The 21203-nt window shown below is 37.1% G+C and overlaps 1 protein-coding gene across 1 annotated transcript; it reads left to right on the top strand.

Annotated features, from left to right (window-relative positions):
• Positions 1-91: 91 nt before the first annotated feature.
• Positions 92-19662, top strand: LOC140756802 (uncharacterized). Its single transcript, XM_073092339.1, has 9 exons — positions 92-223; positions 10526-10886; positions 11377-11549; positions 12891-13000; positions 13639-13755; positions 16219-16385; positions 17229-17274; positions 18156-18741; positions 19308-19662. The coding sequence occupies exons 2-9, from the start codon at positions 10827-10829 to the stop codon at positions 19615-19617; spliced, it is 1569 nt and encodes a 522-aa protein (XP_072948440.1). The 5' UTR covers positions 92-223; positions 10526-10826; the 3' UTR covers positions 19618-19662.
• Positions 19663-21203: the final 1541 nt, after the last annotated feature.

Raw genomic sequence — 21203 nt, 5'->3', positions numbered from 1 at the left:
AAATGGATTACTTGTTAGGTCTGCCTTAATTTAGGGTAAATGGTAAAGTGAGCTAGCAACACTGAATATAGGAAGCAAATTCGTCAGTCGAGTCGAGTGCAAGTGATTGCAAATGGCGTTGCTTGACGGGTGATCGGTCGCCGTCAAAATGTATACACGATGTTTTGATAATTAATAAAACGTGATCCGCGACGCCTCAACTAGGAAAATATCACGAGAAACGGTGAGTACCGAATCTGGATATTAGTTGGTGGATTACGTAACGCACCCTTGTTTTTATTAATGCTCAAGATAGCCGTCTCGCTCGCTTGTTGTGATTCCGTCGGTCATTATTTACAATCGGTGACGTATATGCATCTCTTTCCCGTACACAGTTTCCTTGCACAGTTTTTCATTTTTACTCGCGGTGTGAACGAGACCGCGTAGGAAAGCGCTCATGGAAAAATATGAACAATTTGGTGCTTAAAAATTATTGATTTTTCATCGTTAAAAAACGTCGAGACAGCTAATTGCATATGTGGTGTTCTGAGTATTGCGCGGTCCGTTCTCGTGAGTATAAATGAGTGTAAAACTTTAGTTTTTACCATTAGTTTGTTGTGAAAAGTGTTTTTTCAGACGTCGACCATTTGTACTAAACATAGATTTGAGTAATTGTTTAAATATTGATTTTTTAAGGTTTGGTTCTTTAGTGACTCAGTTGGTTGTTTATACTATATGGGTCTGTACTATTTTGGGATCAAATGTATTAGTTAAGTGGGATATTCATCGTGTAGGGACTTATTCGTGCGTTTTGGAGCGGTGAGTCTTACATGTTCTATATTTTTATCGGTCAAAAATGTTGACGGCGATAAGATACTTGGTTTTGGGGCCCAGTTTTAGTGTCTACGATAAATTGTGTAATCTACAGATCTAGATTTGCTTTAGACCCTCGAGTGATAAGCAAATACGTCAAAAGGAACCTACTTATCACATTGTTCTGTGAATTTTAAAATGTTTACGTCTACTTACGTACTTATTTATGTCGGGTTATAATAATGTTAGAGCGTGGTGCAGCTGTCCCTGTAGTTCCGGGACCAGAATAGGTCTACGGTATCTCCTGCCTGTCGTAAGAGGCGGCTAAAAGAGGGCTTCTGGGGTCGAGGGTGGCAAGAGTGGGAGCTCGAACCGCCCGGTAAGCGACCCCGGAAAGGGCGGTATGTGTGGCCGCATACCGTCGTACACACTTGATGGTTTCGAGTTTTATACTCATCAGGGTAGAGCCTGACGGGGCAAGATGCTTAGAGGACTCCGGTTGCGTTCTTTTGGAGATCCCGGAGTCCTCTACGCAGCGTCGAGGACGTTCACCGGGGGGTGTCAGTGCGGCAAGAGTCCCACATAACCCCGTATCGCTCCCACGGCACCGGGTACCTTTTGAAGGGATTGCCCCTCGTTAACAAAAAAAGAGCGTGGTGCAGTATGCTCCAGTACCTCATTGCTGAGCCCAGCTATGGGACATAATTTCAACCATTGAACCAATCATAATAAAATTAAATTAGTATGCTATCCACCTGATGGTAAGTGGTTACTGCCGCCCATGGCCAACCAGCTCCATATAGAACAGGTTCTACCTGAAGCCGATCACATGGGTTGCCACTGAGGACTATGGTCGCCTGATGTAAGTCAGTCCACAGTCCACACCCTTCCACTGAACGCAGAATTGCTTCACGCTAACAGATGTGACAGTGGTACCACCCCGGTCGAACCATACTGGTTATAACTAGTATTTCGTGTTCGAAACATTTTTTAAATATTTTTATTTCCTGAAAGGTAATTTTGTAACCATCGGAACCAAATACTTTATTTAAAAATGTTATATGTATTTATTTACTATTTATTTGAAAATAATTGGCCAAGTGCGAGTCGAACTTGCACAAGGAGGGGCGAAAAACGCGGAAAAATATACCCCTATTTATTTTCAAGCTGTTTATTTCGAATAGTTGTTGTTATATCGGCCACCGTTATACATACTCTGTAAAATTCAAGTGTCTATCTATTACGGTTCAGGAGATAGAGCCCTGTGACAGACGGCGGCGTAGTAAGGGTTCCGTTTTACCCTTTGAATACGGAACCCTAACAACAAAACTACTTAACAAATTTGATGTAATTTTCTCAATTAGCATTACTTTTGACTGAACGATGTGCATTCTGCATAATATTATCACGCTAGAGTACCGGAATTCGGAGAAATTTGTGACTTAATTAAATTAGTTATTTTCTTTCACATAAATGTAAGCCAGTCGTTGTAATAAATGAAAATTGCTATTTTGAAGAACACTTTGTGGCTCGACTCTTGAAGCACCAACGCCACTTTTATTTCTGCCTAATAACAGCAGTGTTAAACGCTGCTGTGCTCTGGTTTGTAGGGTGTGTTAAGAAGACATACATATCTGAAGTGCCTTATCGTAGTTTTCATACGAATCTCAAAAGTTTTTGAAAATATTCTATCGCCTATGTTTTGACCTTTCGTCCAAAATGGTCGGAAATCTTAAAAAATCCCTCTAGCCAATTAAAACACCTGTCCGCAGCAGTATATTCAGGTGGTCAATTTTCAAAATAAACTTTGCTAAGCAATCATATTTTAACTTACTTTCGACCTTTTTTCCGTAAACATTCTAGACTTTAGCATCATCATCATGAGCCCATTACTGTCCCACTGCTGGGCACGGGTCTCCTCTCAGAATGACAAGGATTAGACCATAGTCCACTGCACCGGCCAAGGCCAGAGGTGCGTTCCTGGGATTTGAACCTCGGTCCCCTCTATCGAGGCCGAGTTTGTTAACCACTAGGCCAGGCTTAAGTCATAAATAAGTTATTTTAAAATCCAAAAACTTATCCTACTACCTTAGTATGTAGTTCAGTGTCCCGCTAAATATAATGAAAGGCAAACATTTATCACTTCTTTAACTTAAAATTCCTTTTTAGAGTTCCGTGCGAAAAAAAAAACAAAAACCGAAACCCTTATAGGATCACTCGTGCGTCTCTCCGTCCGTCTGTCTCAGAAAATTGACCATTTAAACCATCCTCCCCCCTAATCTTCGAAATTACTGAGATTAATAGAATTATGAAAAAAAAAAAAAAATTATACGTCTTTGCTTAAATAATAAAGAAAAATCTATAAGATGTCAACCTATAAGCACATACTTATTTTTTTTTATTATTTTTATAATATAGGAGTAGCAGACGCATGCAGTCTACCTAATGCTAAGTGGTTACTACCGCCCATGGACATCTGTAATCAACCCCAGATAGTATTAGATATTCCTACCTGAGGTCGGCCACAGATGCGCCGCTACCCCTGAGGACTAAGCTGGAACGCCTCGGAAAAGTCTGTCTCCCTTACCACACCCTTCAAAGTGGAACACAGCAGCGCCTAACACTGCTGTTATTCAGAAATAGGTGTGGCGGTGGTGCCGCCGAAGTCGAACTACAAAGGGTTCTACCACCTTCACATTTGTAGTTAGTACACATATTTCCCATACATTACGTACAGGAGATCATGTTTTTCAGTGTTAAATCGTACGGAACCTTCTCCACGCGTAACTCACTACTTATCCGTTTTTTTAAACCATTGAAAAGGTTTAAATTTACATAACCTATGGGCAGTGTCAGTCTCAAAGGCCATGAGCCATTATTATGGTAATGCATACAATGTCACGTTTACGTATTGTATTCTCTTCCCACAGCTGGGCAGGTGTGGGCTTAAATCATACTTGATACTTGCACGGACATTCTTGCCACGTGTAAGATGTGGAATGAACTTCCTCCTGAGGTATACCCGGGGCGCTATGGGGCTTTTCAAAGGTGCTAAAAGAGCTCTCCTCCAAAGCCGGCGATGCATTGGCGACTCTGGTGGTGCATATGTCCATAGGCGACGGTGACTTTCCATCAGGTAGCAAGTGTGCTTAATCGTTAGGTTAAATAATAAAAAAAAATTAAGGCGAACGGCTATTGGAACTAACACTTTAGGGTTCCTCGCCGTAAAAAGCAATAGCCTCGTGGTTGAAACTCTGTTTCTCAATCGAATCCCAGGCACTCAACTATGATTTTACAAAATGATGAAGAGATTATATAAGGACAAATATTGTCGGTAAAAATTTAAGAAAACGTCAAAGTTTATAAGCGTCTATTGAAGCGGTCCTCTCTTGCGACGGTCCAGGGGCAACTGTCACTATAGGGCCTGATCTAGGGTTTTGCCTTTCTATGTAGAGATAGCCTAGCAGGTTAAGAAACTCTGCCTCTTGATCGAGACTCCAAGGTTCAAAGCCCAGGCACGCAACTCTGATTTTCAAAGTTATGTGCTTATTAGAAATTATATATCACTAGCTTAAACGGTGAAAAAACATCGTGAGGAAACCTACTCTTACATACCTAATAAATCTTAAAAAAAGTTTTGAAATGTATGTGAGGTCTACCAATACGCACTTGGCCTGCGCGGTGGACTATGGCCTAATCCTTCTCATTCTGAGAGGAGACCCGTGCTCAGAAGGTACTGTCCCTTCTGTTGATGATTATGATGATAATGATCATAAACTATTCGATTACGGCCTACCTTAGGCCTATTAGAATTAGAATCAGTCCGAATCAGAGCCAAAGTTGTTCAAGGTAAAGGTCCCAATTTAATATCGGTCCCAACGATGTATTGTAGTGATGTCACTTACCACACCTATTGACGGCGGCGAATGCCAAAATACTGTGACGTCACAGCTCACGTCATTTGCACAATAGTATAGTAATTTTGTGAGGCTAGACAATTGTTTTGAGATATTTGTAAAACCAGCTGAATGGTCTGAGCGATAGTTAGTTGTATAATAGCAGTAGCAGACGAGCATGCAATCCACCTGATGGTAAGTGGTTGTGTCATGGACATCTATAATAAATTCCGCATAAGATTAGTTTCCTATCTGAGCTTGACTGCAGATAACCCCCGAGAAAAAAGCATGTAATTAACACACCCTTCAAACCAGAACACAACAGCGCTTAACTCTGCTATTGGTAAACATAGGTGTGGCGGTGGTGCCGCTGAAGTCGAACCACAGAGGGCTCTACCACCTACAAAATAAATGGAAAATAAATTAGCTCTTAGGTCTTCAGTAGCCAGTTTAAATCTTTATTAGATGAAACTATATAAGACATATTTAAATGAAGCATTTCGATTTCTGTTCTGTTTGAGTGTTTGTGTATTCATCTTGGTGTGTGTGTGTGTGTGAGTGTGCGTTTGTGTGTGTGTGTCTTAACGTAAAAGATTTTGTTTTCAATAGACGGCCAATAAAGAATAGACAATAATGATATAATGCCAAAAGATTTTATCGTTACTTGACAGGAAAAATACTAACAATGGTTTACTAATGTTAGTTAAATGTTAGTTCAAATCATATTGAGCATTTTAAAACTGTTTAGGGTTCTGTACTTAACGACTAGTTATTGTTAAAACAAAAAAAAACTCGACCGCTTAAATATAGTCTATGTCACTCCCACAATTTATCCGAATCCAACGACACCTCATATGTTAATCTGTCAAGCTGTTTGAGCTGCAATGTGTGATAAAGAATTAGACGTACATACAAACACGAAAAACATTACCCTTTTAAATCAAATCAGACGTATGAAAAATGTTTTTAGGACTATGAGACTTATTACTAAACCTTCGCAGTTTCTTCGTCTGTCACAGGACTGTCCCTTAAATCGTAATAGATAGACACGTGAATTTTTTACAGAGTATATGTACTCGTATAACCGTGGATATAGCAATATTTAATACTAAAAAAAAGGGGATTATTCATACAAGAGACCGGTATTTTCTGTGTTATTTGGCTTATAGGACCTTAATCAGTATACTTTTCACAATGAATGTGTTTTTTCAAGTGATTTGACAAATATTAAAAATTTGATTGTACGGAATCCTCCTTTCGCGACGTCGAAATGCAGTTGGCGAATTTTTGTTTATTAATTCTCGCAACTTCGAGATTATATTTTTCGTATCAATTTTTATATGTTTAATTAACAATTATTATTTATTATTAATGTTAGTAACGCACTTGCCGAATTTTTATTTATAAATTCTCGCAACTGTGATTATATTTTTTCGTACCAATCTTTATACGTTTTATTACCAATTATTATTATTATTTGGATTTAGGTTTTTAAATTTAACTTAAAATATTGTAGCTTATTTCTATTTAAAAAGAAAACAATTGTGATATTGGTAGTTTGTAAATTTATTATTAATGTAATTATTATATGTAAACAAAATGCACATTATTATTATTAATTACCAACACGTATATTTCTATTTTTATATAATTTCAATTGTGATATACTTTGTAAATTTATTATTAACGTAATTATATGTAAATAAATTAATTAGATTATTATTATTAATTACCAATACGTATGTTTATTAAATTATTTATTACATAACACGTTCTCTCCATCTTATTATTGAACTTAGCGAAATCAGAAATTCGCGTCTCAAATCCGCTGCAAGTACAGATACGATTCGGAGAAGCGTGGCGTGTTGGCCTCAAACCAAATATAACTATAGCAGGTGGTAGGGACCCCCGCCCGGGCTATTTCGGGAGCGCCCCTAGGGTCGACGCCCGGACCCCCGTGCTCTGCTCCAAGTCTGGAGACGGGAACTTGGTTTTTTTGAATAACGCTGTCTAATATTTCCTTGCTTACACGCAGTTGGGTTTGGTATTTAATTCAGACTTGGATTATGCTATCCATATCTTATATTGATTGTCGTGTCACAATGTTAGTTACCGTACTCCTCAGAAACGGCTTTAACGATTTTCACCAAATTTTATATGCATTTTCAGTAGGTCTGAGAATCGGCTACTATCTATTCTTCATACCCCTAAGTGATAAGGGTTGTTCACCCTTAACATTTTTTTATTTATATGACAACACAACATTTGCCGGGTCAGCTAGTTATAATATAAAACCCACTTTATAATATAGGAGTAGCAGACAAGCATGCAGTCCACCTGATGGTAAGCTGCCAGGGACATCTGTAATCAAACCCAGTTAAGATTAGATTCCTACCTAAGGTCGCCCAGAAATGCACCGCTACCTATGAGGACCAAGCTGGAATGCTTGGGAAAAGTTTGTCTCCCTTACCACACCCTTCAGAATACAGCGTTTAACACTGCTGTTGTTAGGTAGAAATAGGTGTGGCGGTGGTGCCGCCGGAGTCGAACCACACAGGGTTTGCTCAGTATCATATATGACCTCAAGTAGGACTGATCTTATCTAGGATTGATGTCGGTGACAGTAGCCACTTACCATCAGGTGAACTGCATGCTCGTCTGCTACTCCTATATTATAAGAACAAACTTCGATGATTTCCTAACAGAAGAATTAAACATTTTAAAAAATAAAACCGTAAATGTCCTACAAGTTGAAATAAGTTTTTTGAAAATAATAGTCTTGGATATGTCTAAGTTAAATATTATTCTTAGGCTACTACAGTAAGCGTATCCCTTTTGCAAAATCGCTGTCTGCATAGAAATGTGGGGTTTGTATTCAGTATGCATAAAAAGTGAATTGAATACAAATATAAAAAACTGGCCAAGTACAAGTCGTACTCAGAGACAGAGTGTTCCGTACCAATTTTTTATTTTTTTCTTAATTTTTGTTATTTTCTATTATAGCAGCTATAAAAGTGAATGCATTGTGAAAATTTGAACTGTATACCTATTATGGTTTGTTAGATAAAGCGAAAAACGTCGAAAAATAGCTTTTTCTTGTATAGCGACGCCTATTTATTTTCATATTTTTTTTAGTATTTTTGTTGCTATCCCAGCCATCATTATACATACTCTGTAATAATTTCAACTGTGATCTATGACGGTTCACGAGATAGAGCCCTGTTACAGACGGACAAATAGCGAAGGCTTAGTAATAGCGTTCCGTTTTTACCCTTTGAGTATGGAACCCTAAAAATACAGGGCAATAGTATTAACATCTTTTGTTAGAACGGAATATGTTGTTCAACTCCAGCGGCGCCACCGCCACGCCTATTTCTGTTATAACAGCAGTGTAGCGCTGCTGTGTTCTGGTTTGATGTATGGTAAGGGAGACATGCTTTTCCGAGGCGTTCCAGTTTAGTCCTCAGGGGTAGCGGCGTATCTGTGGCCGACCTCAGGTAGTAAGTTAATCTTATCTGGGGTTTTCCAGATGTACAAGGGCGGCAGTAGCCACTTATAGTCCGCGTAAAACTGCTAGCCCGCTCTGAATATAGAAATGAATCGCGTCGCCATAGCAAATTGTATGATTACACCTGCTCGCAACAACTTCAGAGCGGACTAGCAGTTTGGCGCGTACTATACCATCAAGCGGACGACATGCTTGTCTGCTACTCCCATACTATTATCAAAAACTCCCTAACTAATATTGTAAATGCGAATGTGTGTTTGTTTGTTCCACCTTCACGCCTTAACTACATAACCGATTGTCATGAAATTTTGTACACACGTTGTCAGGGGTTCAGAAAAGGATATAGGGTATAGTCCCCGCCAAACTGCTAGTCCGCTCTGAAGTTGTTGCGAGCAGATGTAGTCATACAATTTACTGTAGCGACGAAATTCACTTCTATATTCAGAGCGGACTTGCAGTTTTACGCGGACTATACCTTCTATCCCGAAAGGGTTAGCTCCCGAAGGATAGATAAAACCTTTGACCGCGAGCGAAGCTGTGGGTAAAAGCTACTTTATAAAACTTACGGTAGATAATTAAGGGGTCGATCCCACCCGCCGTAGGGCCGCGGGCCCTCCAGCGCGCCCTATCGATTTTTATGTTCAACTTTTTTGTTTGCAACTTTAGTAGGGGAGGCTTCCGACGTATATCCGTCTCGCTCTGGCGCGACATTTGTGTTAAGCGCGCTGTTTAAGAGTGGATTTGAGAATTACTGTAAATAATATAAAAAAATTGTAATGTTGATTTTTTTTAAGTTTTTAATGAATTTATTTTATTGCTCAAGTGCAAGAACATGAAGTCTTCCGTACTAAATTTTCATTTTTATATATTATTTTTTAGTATTTGTTATTTTAGCAGTAAATGCATTGAGAATATTTGAATTTTCTACCTATTACGGATCAATAGATAAAGCTAAAAACGCAGAAAAATAGCGGGTTTTGTCTATGGCGACCGCCATTTATTTTCAAAATTCATCTATAATTTTACTTGCTGACCCGGCAAACGTTATGTTGCCATATATATAAAAAAATGTTAAGCGTGAACAACCCTTATCACTTAGGGTTATGAAAAATAGATAGTAGCCGATTCTCAGACCTCCAGAATATGCATATAAAATTTGGTGATAATCGGTATAGCCGTTTCGGAGGAGTACGGTAACTAACATTGTGACACGAGAATTTTATATATAAGATTTTATTTTACGTGCAAGTATTATTTTTTTAAAGAGCTTTCGTGACCTTGTGAAATACACAGCTCTTAACAAAGTAAGATAGAAACAGCGTCATTTGAAAATCCCGTCTTTATAAACACATGTTTTCGTTCATGTATGTGTGAGTTTATGTTGTATTACTACATGTGCATGTGTGTTTCGTTGTAAAAATGTGCACTTGTATCTTCGATCACTAAATTAGTGATTGAAGACTTGTATACATTTTTTTGAATTTTGAAAAATGGTTTGTACTCGTACTTGCATTCGTAGGGAACGAGGAATGATTTAAATAGAGGTCATTATTATAGTTAAGCAGTGATAGCCTAGCGGTTAAGAAACGCGGCCTCTCGATCGAGGGGGTCCGAGGTTCAAATTTCAGACCTCTGATTTTCAAATTTATGTGCGTATTAGAAATTAATTATCACTTGCTTAAACGGTGAAGGAAAACATCGTGAGGAAACCTGCATACCTGAGAGATAAAAGTCTTAAAGGTATGTGAAGTCTACCAATACGCACTTGGCCAGCGCGGTGGACTATGGCCTGATCCTTCTCATTCTGAGAGGAGACCCGTGCCCAGCAGTGGGACAGTGATGCGTTGATGATGATGATGATGATGATGATTATAGTTTAGGGGCACATTTTTTATAATACAAGTCAGTCCACCTGATGGTAAGCTACTGCCGCCCATTAAATCTGTAATCAACTAGATAAGATTAGATTCCTATCTGAGGTCAGCCATAGATGTGCTACTACTTCTGAGGGCTAAGCGGGAAAAGTATGTCTCCCTTACCACACCCTTCAAACCAGAACACAGCAGCTCTTAACACTGCTGTTATAACACAAATAGGTGTGGCGGTGATGCCGCCGGAGTCGAATCACAGCGGGTTCTACCACCTTTAGACTTCTAAATCTAGAATGCGTACATAATTATACGTATATATTTATGAATGTGTGTGATCGTTTGTGCATGTGATGTGTGTGTCTCTCATATGCAAATATTGCATGTTTCGCAGAAGAAATCATTTTTTAGGTACATGATACGATATGACGTCATTAATAATACATATGTTTTTGTTTCAGGTACCCAAGAAAGCTATTTATTGAAGAGTTCCAGTATTGAAACTAAAATATATAATATACATTCTAGTCTAGCAGTTTCTACTTACTTATAACAAGTATTCAATGTACTTAAATTTTTAAAAATATTTCTTAGAGATAGATCTGTGATAAAAAAATAAAAAACTTTGTGGACTTGTGTGCAATTTTTATATATAATCTGTGTTAATCTATGATGGACTGACGTTTTCGGCCAAAGAGTATAGATAATAATGTTTTTGATAAACAATTGATATTTTTAACCTGTGGTGATTTTGATGACAAGATGGCGTTGCCCCCGCAACAGTTTTGTGTAAGATGGAACTCCTACCATACAAATTTACAGGTAATATATTTATTTATTAAGTATGCAATTAATTGTAAAATTGTAGCTTTATTATGACAAATAATAATAAAGTTTACCAAATTAACTCATTTGTTAAAGTAACTTAAAATAACATTTTTTAAAATGTAACCCCTAAGGGGTTATCAGTGAGTATCACCAATTTACGGTGAATATTTATGGTTATTTTTTTATAATAAAGAACAACCAGAAGAGCATGCAATTCACCTTATAGTAAGTGGTTACTGTCGCCCACGAACATCTGTAATCAACTCCAAAAAAACATTAGATTCTTACCAGAGCTTGCCCATGGACTAAGTTAAAAACCCGCGGAAAATATGTCTCTCCTACCACATTTTTCAAACTAGAATACAGGAGGACCTACAATTGCTATGATCAGGTAGAAATAAGTGTGACGCTGGTGCCGCCAGAGACAAACCACAGGGTTCTATCAAGATCAAACTCTTAAAAGTATATCCTCTGCCTCTTGCAGTCGGTCTTCCCCCGGCTGCTGCTGACGGAGCAGTTCGCGGACGTGACGCTCGCGTGCGAGTCCCGTCAGCTGCGCTGCCACAAGCTGGTGCTGAGCGCCTGCTCCGCGTACCTCGAGCGCCTGCTGCTGCAGAACCCCTGCAAGCACCCCATCGTGCTGATGCGGGATATGCGGTGAGTTGGTGACGTCATAGTATAGTTGCTCCCCTCTTTTCTACATTATTCGGTCTTCCATTGCCAGCTGCAGAAGTTCTGCAAGTACCTGGTCGTGCTCATACATGACATGCGGTGAGTTGATGACGTCATGGTGTGCTGCTCAACTCTATCCTTACATTAGGTCATCCACTACCTACTACAGAATCCCTGCAAGCACCCCATCATGCTCATGAGGGACATGCGGTGAGTTGATGACGTCATAGTGTGCTACTCCCACCTCTCCTTGCATTAGGTCTTCCTCACCTGCTGCGGAACCCCTGTGAGGACCTCATTGGGCTCATGAGGGACCTGCGGTGAGTTGGTGACGTCATAGAATGTTGCTCCCCTTTGTCCCGTGCATTTGGGCTTCCACTGCCAGCTGCAGAACCTCTGCAAGTACCTGATCGTGCTGGTGAGGGACATGCGGTGAGTTGGTTACGTCATAGTGTGCTGCTCCACCCTCTCCCCTACATTCCGTCTTCCTCGCCTGCTGCAGAGCCTCTGCAAGTACCTGATCGTGCTCATGCGTGACATGCGGTGAGTTGGTGACGTCATAGTGTGCCGCTCGCTAAAATTCTCTCTCCTTACATTAGGTCTACCTTACCTGCTACAGAACCCCTGTGAGGATCTCATTGCGGTCATGGGGGACATGCGGTGAGTTGGTGACGCCATAGAATGTTGATCCTGCCTCTGCCCATACATTCGGTCTTTCACTGCCAGCTGCAGAACCTCTGCAAGTACCTGATCATGCTGATGAGGGACATGCGGTGAGTTGGTGACGTCATGGTTTTTGGTCCTTCGAGCCAAATCATCACTTAATTGTAATAATGCGTGAGTAAAAATGTTTCATTACTAATTTTCGCCACCACCTCTATATGAATTTATAAAATAAAATAAAAAAATACACTATCGTGTGGTGTAAATTAATTTTGATGGTCCTTCGAGCCAGATATACACAAATGAATATCATGTTTGATTTTCAATATTATTTAATGCATTATCGTAATAAAATAACATTGCGCGTATTACGTCTTCATGAATTACCTGATATTTTCTTGGTCCTTTGAACCGGATCGACTAATGTATCATCTAACTAATGGATAAATGATCATGGCGCTACAGGCAACATTTAAAATTACCTATAGATTGCGTTACTGTCTTTCTGTTTACTAATATTCTAGAAATGTATTATAACATCGATTAGCATTTTGTTTTTGTTTATTCCATTTTTTATTTGTTATTTTTTGCAATTTGACTGTATTGGTTGTGTTTTGTCGAATGTTTAATAAATTTGTCAATTTTGTATGTATCCTGTCGCAGGTTCAGCGAAATGCAAGCGTTAGTGGACTTCATGTACAAGGGCGAGGTGAACGTGACGCAGGAGGAGCTGCCCAGCCTGCTGCGGTCCGCTGAGGCGCTGCAAATCAGAGGTACTGTAACATAATGATAACCTAACATAAGGTTTGGAAACCTACCATACTATGTGACCTGTATTTTTTAATTTTTTAACCCTCTCTTACCACTTAGTGACCAATCATAGTATTTTCTAAGAACCCCCACCCTCCCTTTCGAGTTTTCACGTATTTAATAGGAATTAGATTGTATGGTTAAAATATTTTGTTACAAACAGAAAGTTAAAAAATGTATATTATACTCGGTATATTGACAGTTTTAATCAGCTGACATCCTGGCATATGTGCGTCAGTGTTGCCACTTCTGAGTTTCAAAAGCGCTATATTTGTGTATAGCTCAAAAAAGCATTATTTTTCAACAGAGGTCCGTAATGATCTACCATTGAGTTTGAACATTGAGGATTACTCATTAGCTACTTACTTGAAGCGTCTCCCATATGAAATTATATAGGATAAATGTTACAAAAATCTTTAGTTTTTGTCTGTCGGTATGTTCCAGCTTATCTCCGAAACGGCTGAACCGATTTTGACGGGTCTTTAACTGGCAATTAGTTAACGTTCTAAGTCTGAACAGGCTACTTTTGTTTTAGAAAAATAATAAGGTTTCCGTGTTAAACGCGAGTGAAATGTTACCGTAATCATCAATTTTGATCCAGGCCTCTGTTCAACGGACAATGGAAGTCTCCCAACGGACGTGACGAAGGACGCGAAGGACTTCACCGTGGCCTCGGAGGCCTTGCTCGCCGCCGCGCAACGAGACAACCCCGTCAACGGTGAGGCTAATATATACAGGGTGAATTTTTAAAACGGGCCTTCAGGGCCAAATCCGAAACTATGAGGATTAGCGAAAAATGCTGAAAGGAGTTACGAGGCCGATTTTGATAAAAACTAAAACTGCATCATTAGTTTTTTAAAGTATTTTTTTCCTTAGCCGGGAATCGAACGAGTTCATTTTGAAAAAAATTACACCTCTATATTATTCCACTATCTGATATTGTCGCTTATAAGGATCAAATTCTGGGAAGTAATGTTATGTGACAAATTAAAGGAAAAGGAAAATTTTGAAGAAAATACGTATTTTTCCATACATTGGCATACTAATCCTTAAGGATTATACATAACAAATGATTTATGTATAATTCTTTAGAAACAGACATAAGTCATACCATTGAAGAATTTGTTGGTTAATCAACTAATTATTCGATGTTATGACTATGACATACGGCTTAGTATGAGAAAGTAATAGTTTGGCAAATAAGTTACCGCCGTTTTTAGGATTTGTTTTATAATGAAAATAGATAACTGATTAAATAGTAAATTCTTATTGTTTGTTGTTTACAACTTCGTTTCAACGTTAAATATGATTTTCTATATCTCTTTTTTTAGTAATCACTCGGATTTGACTCTAAAAAGTAATTCTCGCAAATTGTCAACTTTACATCTGTATTAAACGAAACTCCGCCCATAGCAAGTAAATCTATTTTAATGGTCCTAAAAATAACCTTAGCTAAGTCGGACATAAAAATATAAATTATTGGGAAACAAAACATCCATTTCGAATGATTAGAAACATTGAGCCAAAAAAAATGTTAAGACACGAAATGTTTAAATTGATGAATGGCGGGAACTTAACTGCCAAATTAATATGAAAAAATATGTATTTTCTTAAAATTGAGGCTTTTCCTTTAGTTTGTCATTTATCATTACTTTCCAGATTTTGATCCTTATAAGCAACACTATCAGATAGTGGAATAATATAGAGGGTGCATTTTTTTTCAAAATGAACTCGTTCGATTCCCGGCTAGGGAAAAAGTTATTTTAAAAAAGTAATGATGCAGTTTTAGTTTTTATAAAAATCGGCCTCGTAACTCCTTTTAGCATTTTTCGCTAATCCTTATAGTTTCGGATTTGGCCCTGAAGGCCCGTTTTAAAAATTCACCCTGTATATATTTATTAATTAAAGGTTCACCAACGTAGTATACACTTATATAAATTACATTGCAAAAGTTAGAAAAATTTGTCGTGTACCCACAATTATAGGTGAACACGGCATTTACAGAATTGACGCTCTAATAAAATGAAATATATAATGAAATTAAATATGATTATCTTAAAGATAAGAATATACATTATACAATTAATAAGAACTTAGATAAATTAAATTAAATGAAATTAATGATGATTATAATCTGGTTATATTTTGTCTTTATTAACTACTAGGTTTTACTTGCAGCTTCGCTTGCGGTCAGAGTCTTTATCTATACCTCGGGAACGGTACTTTTTTTGGGATTAAAAGTACCCTATGCCCTTTACTTAACGTAAAAAAATACAAAATTTACAAGTGTACAAAATTTCATAACAATCTGCTTGCTAGTTAGAACGTGAAAGTGTACCGGACAAACAACCTCATATTTGCATTTATAAAATTAGCTAGGATTGAGATTAACATTTAGTTTTATTTTTTTAATACTTACGAAATTTGCCACATTTTTTTATAAATTGAGTCCATTAAATTTTCTAGTAAATATTACAAAACGAATTGCAATATCTAAAAGTTTTAGCAGTAATAGCCTAGTGGTTAAGAAACTCGGCCTCTCGATCGAGAGGTTCAAGGTTCAAATCCTAGGTACGCACCTCTGATTTTTCAAAGTTATGTGCGTATTAGAAATTAATTATCACTTGCTGAACGGTGAAGGAAAACATCGTGAGGAAACCTGCATACCTGAGAGATTTATAAAAAAAATCTCAAAGGTATGTGAAGTCTACCAATATGCACTTGGCCAGCGCGGTGGACTATGGCCTAATCCTTCTCATTTTGAGAGGAGACCCGCGCCCAGCAGTGGGACAGTAATGGGTTGATGATGATGATGATGATGATGAAAGTTTATGTAATATTTCTAAACTTTGCAAGTTTTGCAATATTTTCTAATCAACTTCATGTTCTTCAGTTCATCATTATTTTTATTATGTCCGACTTCAATAATTGATGCCAGAATTCGTTGGTAAAAAATATAGAAGCACATGTTTTGCAATGGAATAATATGTTTAATGTTACTGGGCTAAGGGATTTTTGGAAATTGATCCCCTAAGGGGTTAAAGTACCTTCTAACCCAACAATATTTTTTGTAAAACCTGTATTAGTATAGAAATAACTACCGTTGGATTAGTGAAGAGTTTTGTAACCAAACTCAAACATAATGTACCTTAATTCTCAACAACAAAGTTGTTGTTTCCAGGCCCAACCCCCCAACAACAGAAGCCGGCGCCCCCACCCAACAACAACACAACAAACGGCCCCAAGAAGATGAAGCCCGAAGAACGAGCTGAAGTTAAAGAAGAGACTGTGGAAGAAGATGGATTGTATTACGGCGAACTGGATAACGACAATATGGATTATAATGAGGTATGACGTCATCTTAGCCTACCACGCTCATATTTTTATTTATTTATTTAATACTAGCTGACCCGGCAAACTTTGTACCGCCTCAACATCTATTTATCAAATATATTCATAAAATATAGCCTATGTTACTCGTGGATAATTTAGCTTTCGATTGGTGAAAGAATTTTTAAAATCGGTCCAGTAGTTTCTGAGCCTATTCATTATAACCAAACAAACAAAGTTTTCCTCTTTATAATATTAGTGTAGACATACATAGGCTTAAAAACGATTACAGGTAACATTTACACTGAATAATTAAAAATACGAGCAGAAAATGTTAATTAATTAAATTAGCAACCCGGTAATCATTTCTAGATATTCATTAAATAATTAAAAGAATGTATTAATTTATTATATTAGCTTTATATATATGTGTATAATATGTATTATGTAACCTATTTCTGTTATAACAGCAGTGTAACGCTGCTGTGTTCTGGTTTGAAGTGTGGTAAGGGAGACATACTTATCCAGGCATTTTTCTTCAAAGTTTTCCTTTTCCTTTAATTTGTCACATAACATTACTTTCCAGAATTTGATCCTTATAAGTGACACTATCAGATAGTGGATTCAGATAGAGGGTGTATTTTTTGTTTGTTTTTCAAAATGAGCTAATTCGATTCCCGACTACGGAAAAAGATATTTTGAAAAAAAAATGATGCGGTTTTAGTTTTTATTAAAATCGGCCTCGTAACTCCTTTCAGCATTTTTGCTAGTCCTTATAGTTTCGGATTTGGCCCTGAAGGCCTATTTGAAAAATTCACCGTGTATATTCAAATTGAAAATTTATTTGTTTAATTTTTTCAGGATGAGGAACCCGGAAAACCTAGCAGCAGCCTAGCACAGCCCTCTGGTAAGTCATGATAATAATTATTAATAATATAAACCCTATTATTATTACTATTATTTTCAATTATTTTATTATTTTTTCCAAAAAAAACCTATCAATGTTTATTTGCAATGTGACTTCTTTTTGTCACTTGCTTTGATTTTTATTTTATTTTTTTGAAAATATTTTCTAATTTCATTGGACGTACGTCGCGGTTATTGTGATTTAAAAAAAAAACGACCATAGTGCAAACCATAGATAAAGAAGATCATATTGTGAATGGATATTGTCTTAGGAAATGAATGTCTGTAAGGTAGGCCGATTTATTATATTAAATGATATGAAATTAATTAAATTAATTAGTATAGTTTGACGAAGTTTTCTGTGTGTGGAGGCGCCACTGGTTATAATGTTGCCAGGTTGTCGAAACTGCCTACAAAGTGGGAAATTCTTAATGATTTTATTTTTCATTTTTTAATATATTACTACGAATAATAATTTGAAAATTTATTCTTTATTCATATTAGTAATGTATAATATAAGATCTTGTTTTTAAGATCGTAATTTCATAAAATTAAAGTAGAAATTAAAAAAAATATTTTGTTTGGAAAATTGTTTTTTTTGTTTTTTAAAAACGCCACACACGCAGAAAAGTTTGTCGGACTGAAGCTTGTAGTTTGAACCATGAATGTTTTTTTTTATTTTTTCAAAAATGGTTTCAGTAGATTTTTTTTTATTTAAGGCAATCTTACAGACATGTCATTTGTCGTTTTTTTTTTCTTTTTTTACCGTCAAAGACATTCATGGTTCGAATTTTGAATGTATTCGAATTTTATGTTTCTTTTTTTGAATAAAGTATTAAAATTTAAGGTCTAGAATTTTCTAACTGATGATACATTTTTCAGGACATAACTACATAAGAGTGAAACCGGAGAGTGAGTTGTTTTTTCAAACGAAACTTCAAAATTTAGCGAAAGCGAACTCCGAATACATAAACCGTTTGTCAAAAATGAACGCTACCGAAATACAGAAAGAGTTTAATAAATATGGTTTAAACACAGATGAATATACACAAAAATCCGAAAATGATTACTACAAATCGTGGCTAGAACAGAACGGGGAGCTCGAAGTATCGTTGCTCAAAGCGAGTCAAATAAAAAAAAAGCTAGACATAAAAACGTCTAAGTCTGAAGTTGAACTAATCCCGAAGAACATCCCCAAAGAGACATATACGAAGATAGAAAAATCTCCCCCCATTCGGAGGAGGGGGCGACCACCCATTTTTAAAGACAAAAATGTAGATATTGGTGAAACAGTCCTAAAGGCAGATCTAGATCAATTTTTGGAGGGGAAAGAGGTCAGCTCTTCAGGGTTGTCGCGCAAGGATCTAGAACGGGTGATGATGGGGAAGTTCAACCCTAACAGACGGTACTCGAATGAGGCGATGTGGGCAGCCCTGATGGATGTCAAAAAGGGCGGGAGTATATACAGGTGAGTTGATTTTTAGGAATATTTTTTTACAAATAGTAAAGTTAAGCGCTGCTATGTTCTGGTTTGAAGTGTGGTAAGGCAGACATACTGACCCGAGGTGTTCCAGCTTAGTCCTCAGGGGTAGCGGCGCATCTGTGGCCGACCTCAGGTAGGAAACTAATCCTATCTATGGTTGATTACAAATGTCTATGGCGGCAGTAACCACTTACTATCAGGTGGACTGCATGCTCGCCTGCTACTTTAATTTGATATTTAAAAAATCTTCTTATCACCATACAAGAATTGGTGTGACGTTGCCACACAAACAAAAATGAGTACACAGCCATACATACCCAGAGAAAGCATCTAATGTTGTAATTAATTTGCCTCTTGGGATCGAACCTGGAACCCTCTGCGAATAGACCAGTCACAACAATGTGCCACGTGAATTATCTATTTTTATAATACCCATTTTCATTATAAAAACCATAATCTATGTTTTTAAACATGTTACATTATTCATATTCAGTTCAAAACATTTGTATATCGTAATCCGGTTAAAACCAGTTCAATCCGGTTCGTTCCAGAGCGGCGCAGACCCACAAAGTCCCGCGCAAGTCCCTCAGGAACTGGATGAAGCGGTGCCACATCAAGTCCTCATTCCCGATGCCCCAACAACTGAAACAGTTCGTCGAGAACAGCAAAAAACAGCGAGAGTTCAAGAGTTACGACAAGATTGTCGAGAATGTCGAAAACGTTGAACATGACGTCACGTTTGACGGTGACGTGGAGTTCGGGAAGCATTTCCTGTCGCTCTCCGGGCAAGTGTCGAGCGAGGAGGATGGAGAGAGGAATGTCGCGGAGGGTAATGCGGTTGATATGTCGGTGCATGAGTAGGTTTTTGGAAAGTTTTGGAATTTTTCAGCTGAGAGAGGTTGGTAAAAACAGGTTGAACGATTTTGAATTGAACAATAATTTTGTCGAAAAAACATTGCAAGTGTATAAAAAAAACCTGTTTTTTTTTAATAAAAAATATAATTTGGGTGAAAAAATCGTTGGTGCATATAAGATGGATTAGATTTTTATAATTAAAAATAATTCAGGTGAAAAAATCGTAAGTACAGGTGATGTTTTACATTTTATAATGAAAAATATTAAAAATTGAAGACATAAATGTAGATACAATTTATTAAACAATTCGTCGAGAACAGAAAAAAACAACACGAGTTCAAGAGTTTCGACAAAATTGTCGAAAATGTCGAAAACTTTGAACATGACGTCACTATTTCAAAAATTTTGTCAAAAAAATCATGAGTGTTTTAAATTTATTACATTTTTTAATGAAACAAAATTAAAACATAATATTTTTAGGAGCTGTTGTATTAAATTTGAAAAGCTAATTGATTATTCCTTAAGATTTACCTGTAACTTGCGATTCTAATGACGATTAAGTTAGTGTTTTATGAAAGCAAATGTAAATGATTTACGAAAATATCTTAAAAATGACTAAATAATGATATAGGTATTTTACCTATATGATTTTAGACTAAAATTATCGCGGAATTGAGACATTTTCATATATAACCGCGTATCGTATGTATAGTCCGCACCAAACTGCTAGTCCGCTCTGAAGTTGTTGCGAGCAGGTGCAGCCATACAATTTGCTATGGCGACACGATTCATTTCTATATTCAGAGCGGACTAGCAGTTTTACGTGGACTATACATGATACACGGTTTTAATTTCTATATTGCTGATATTTCAACCCAATTGCAAATAGTAACTAAATAAAGAAATAATACTTATATGATTTGACTAAAATTATCGCGGAATTGAGACATTTTAATATACAGGATGAATAAAAAATGCTGAAAGGACTCACGAGGTCGATTTTGATAAAAACTAAAATGATATCATTTGTTTTTAAAATATCTTTTTCCCTAGCCGGGAATCGAACGAGATCACTTTGAAAAAATACACCCTCTATATTATTCCACTACCTGATAGTGTCGCTTATAAGAATCAAATTCTGGGAAGTAATGATAAATGACAAACCAAAGGAAAGAATCGGATTTGGCCCTGAAAGCCTATTTGAAAAATTCACCCTGTATAACCTTGTATTGTGCATGATACGTGGTTCTAATTTCTTTATTGCCGATATTTCAACCCAATTGAAAATAGTAACTAAATAACTATTTAAAAAAATAATATCTATATAATTTTAGACCAAAGTTATCGCGAATTGAGACATTTTAATATGTAACGGATACGGTACGCGGTTTTGAATTCTTTATTGCCGATATGTCAATCCAATTACAAAAACAATTACAATAAATGACATGGGGCTCTTCAAAAAAGGTGCAAAAAGAGCTCCCCTCCAAAGCCGGCGATGCATTGGCGACTCCTCTGGTGTTGCAAATGTCCATAGGCGACGGTGACTGCTTTCCATTATGTAGCACGTAAAAGAAATAGTACCTATATGA

This window comes from Epargyreus clarus, unplaced genomic scaffold (genome assembly GCF_041222505.1).
Source record: "Epargyreus clarus isolate Ecla_fem2 unplaced genomic scaffold, WU_Ecla_fem_2.2 ptg000036l, whole genome shotgun sequence".
Classification (NCBI taxonomy): Eukaryota; Metazoa; Arthropoda; class Insecta; order Lepidoptera; family Hesperiidae; genus Epargyreus; species Epargyreus clarus.
This window is presented reverse-complemented; position numbering and strand designations above follow the sequence as displayed.

Bases quoted from the DNA above. Each gene is read 5' to 3' on its own strand.
- LOC140756802 (XM_073092339.1), top strand. From the start codon at position 10,827: ATGGCGTTGCCCCCGCAACAGTTTTGTGTAAGATGGAACTCCTACCAT. The intron at 13,756-16,218 runs GTGAGGCTAATA...TGTTGTTTCCAG, and splicing joins ACGAGACAACCCCGTCAACG to GCCCAACCCCCCAACAACAG. The intron at 17,275-18,155 runs GTAAGTCATGAT...TACATTTTTCAG, and splicing joins CAGCCTAGCACAGCCCTCTG to GACATAACTACATAAGAGTG.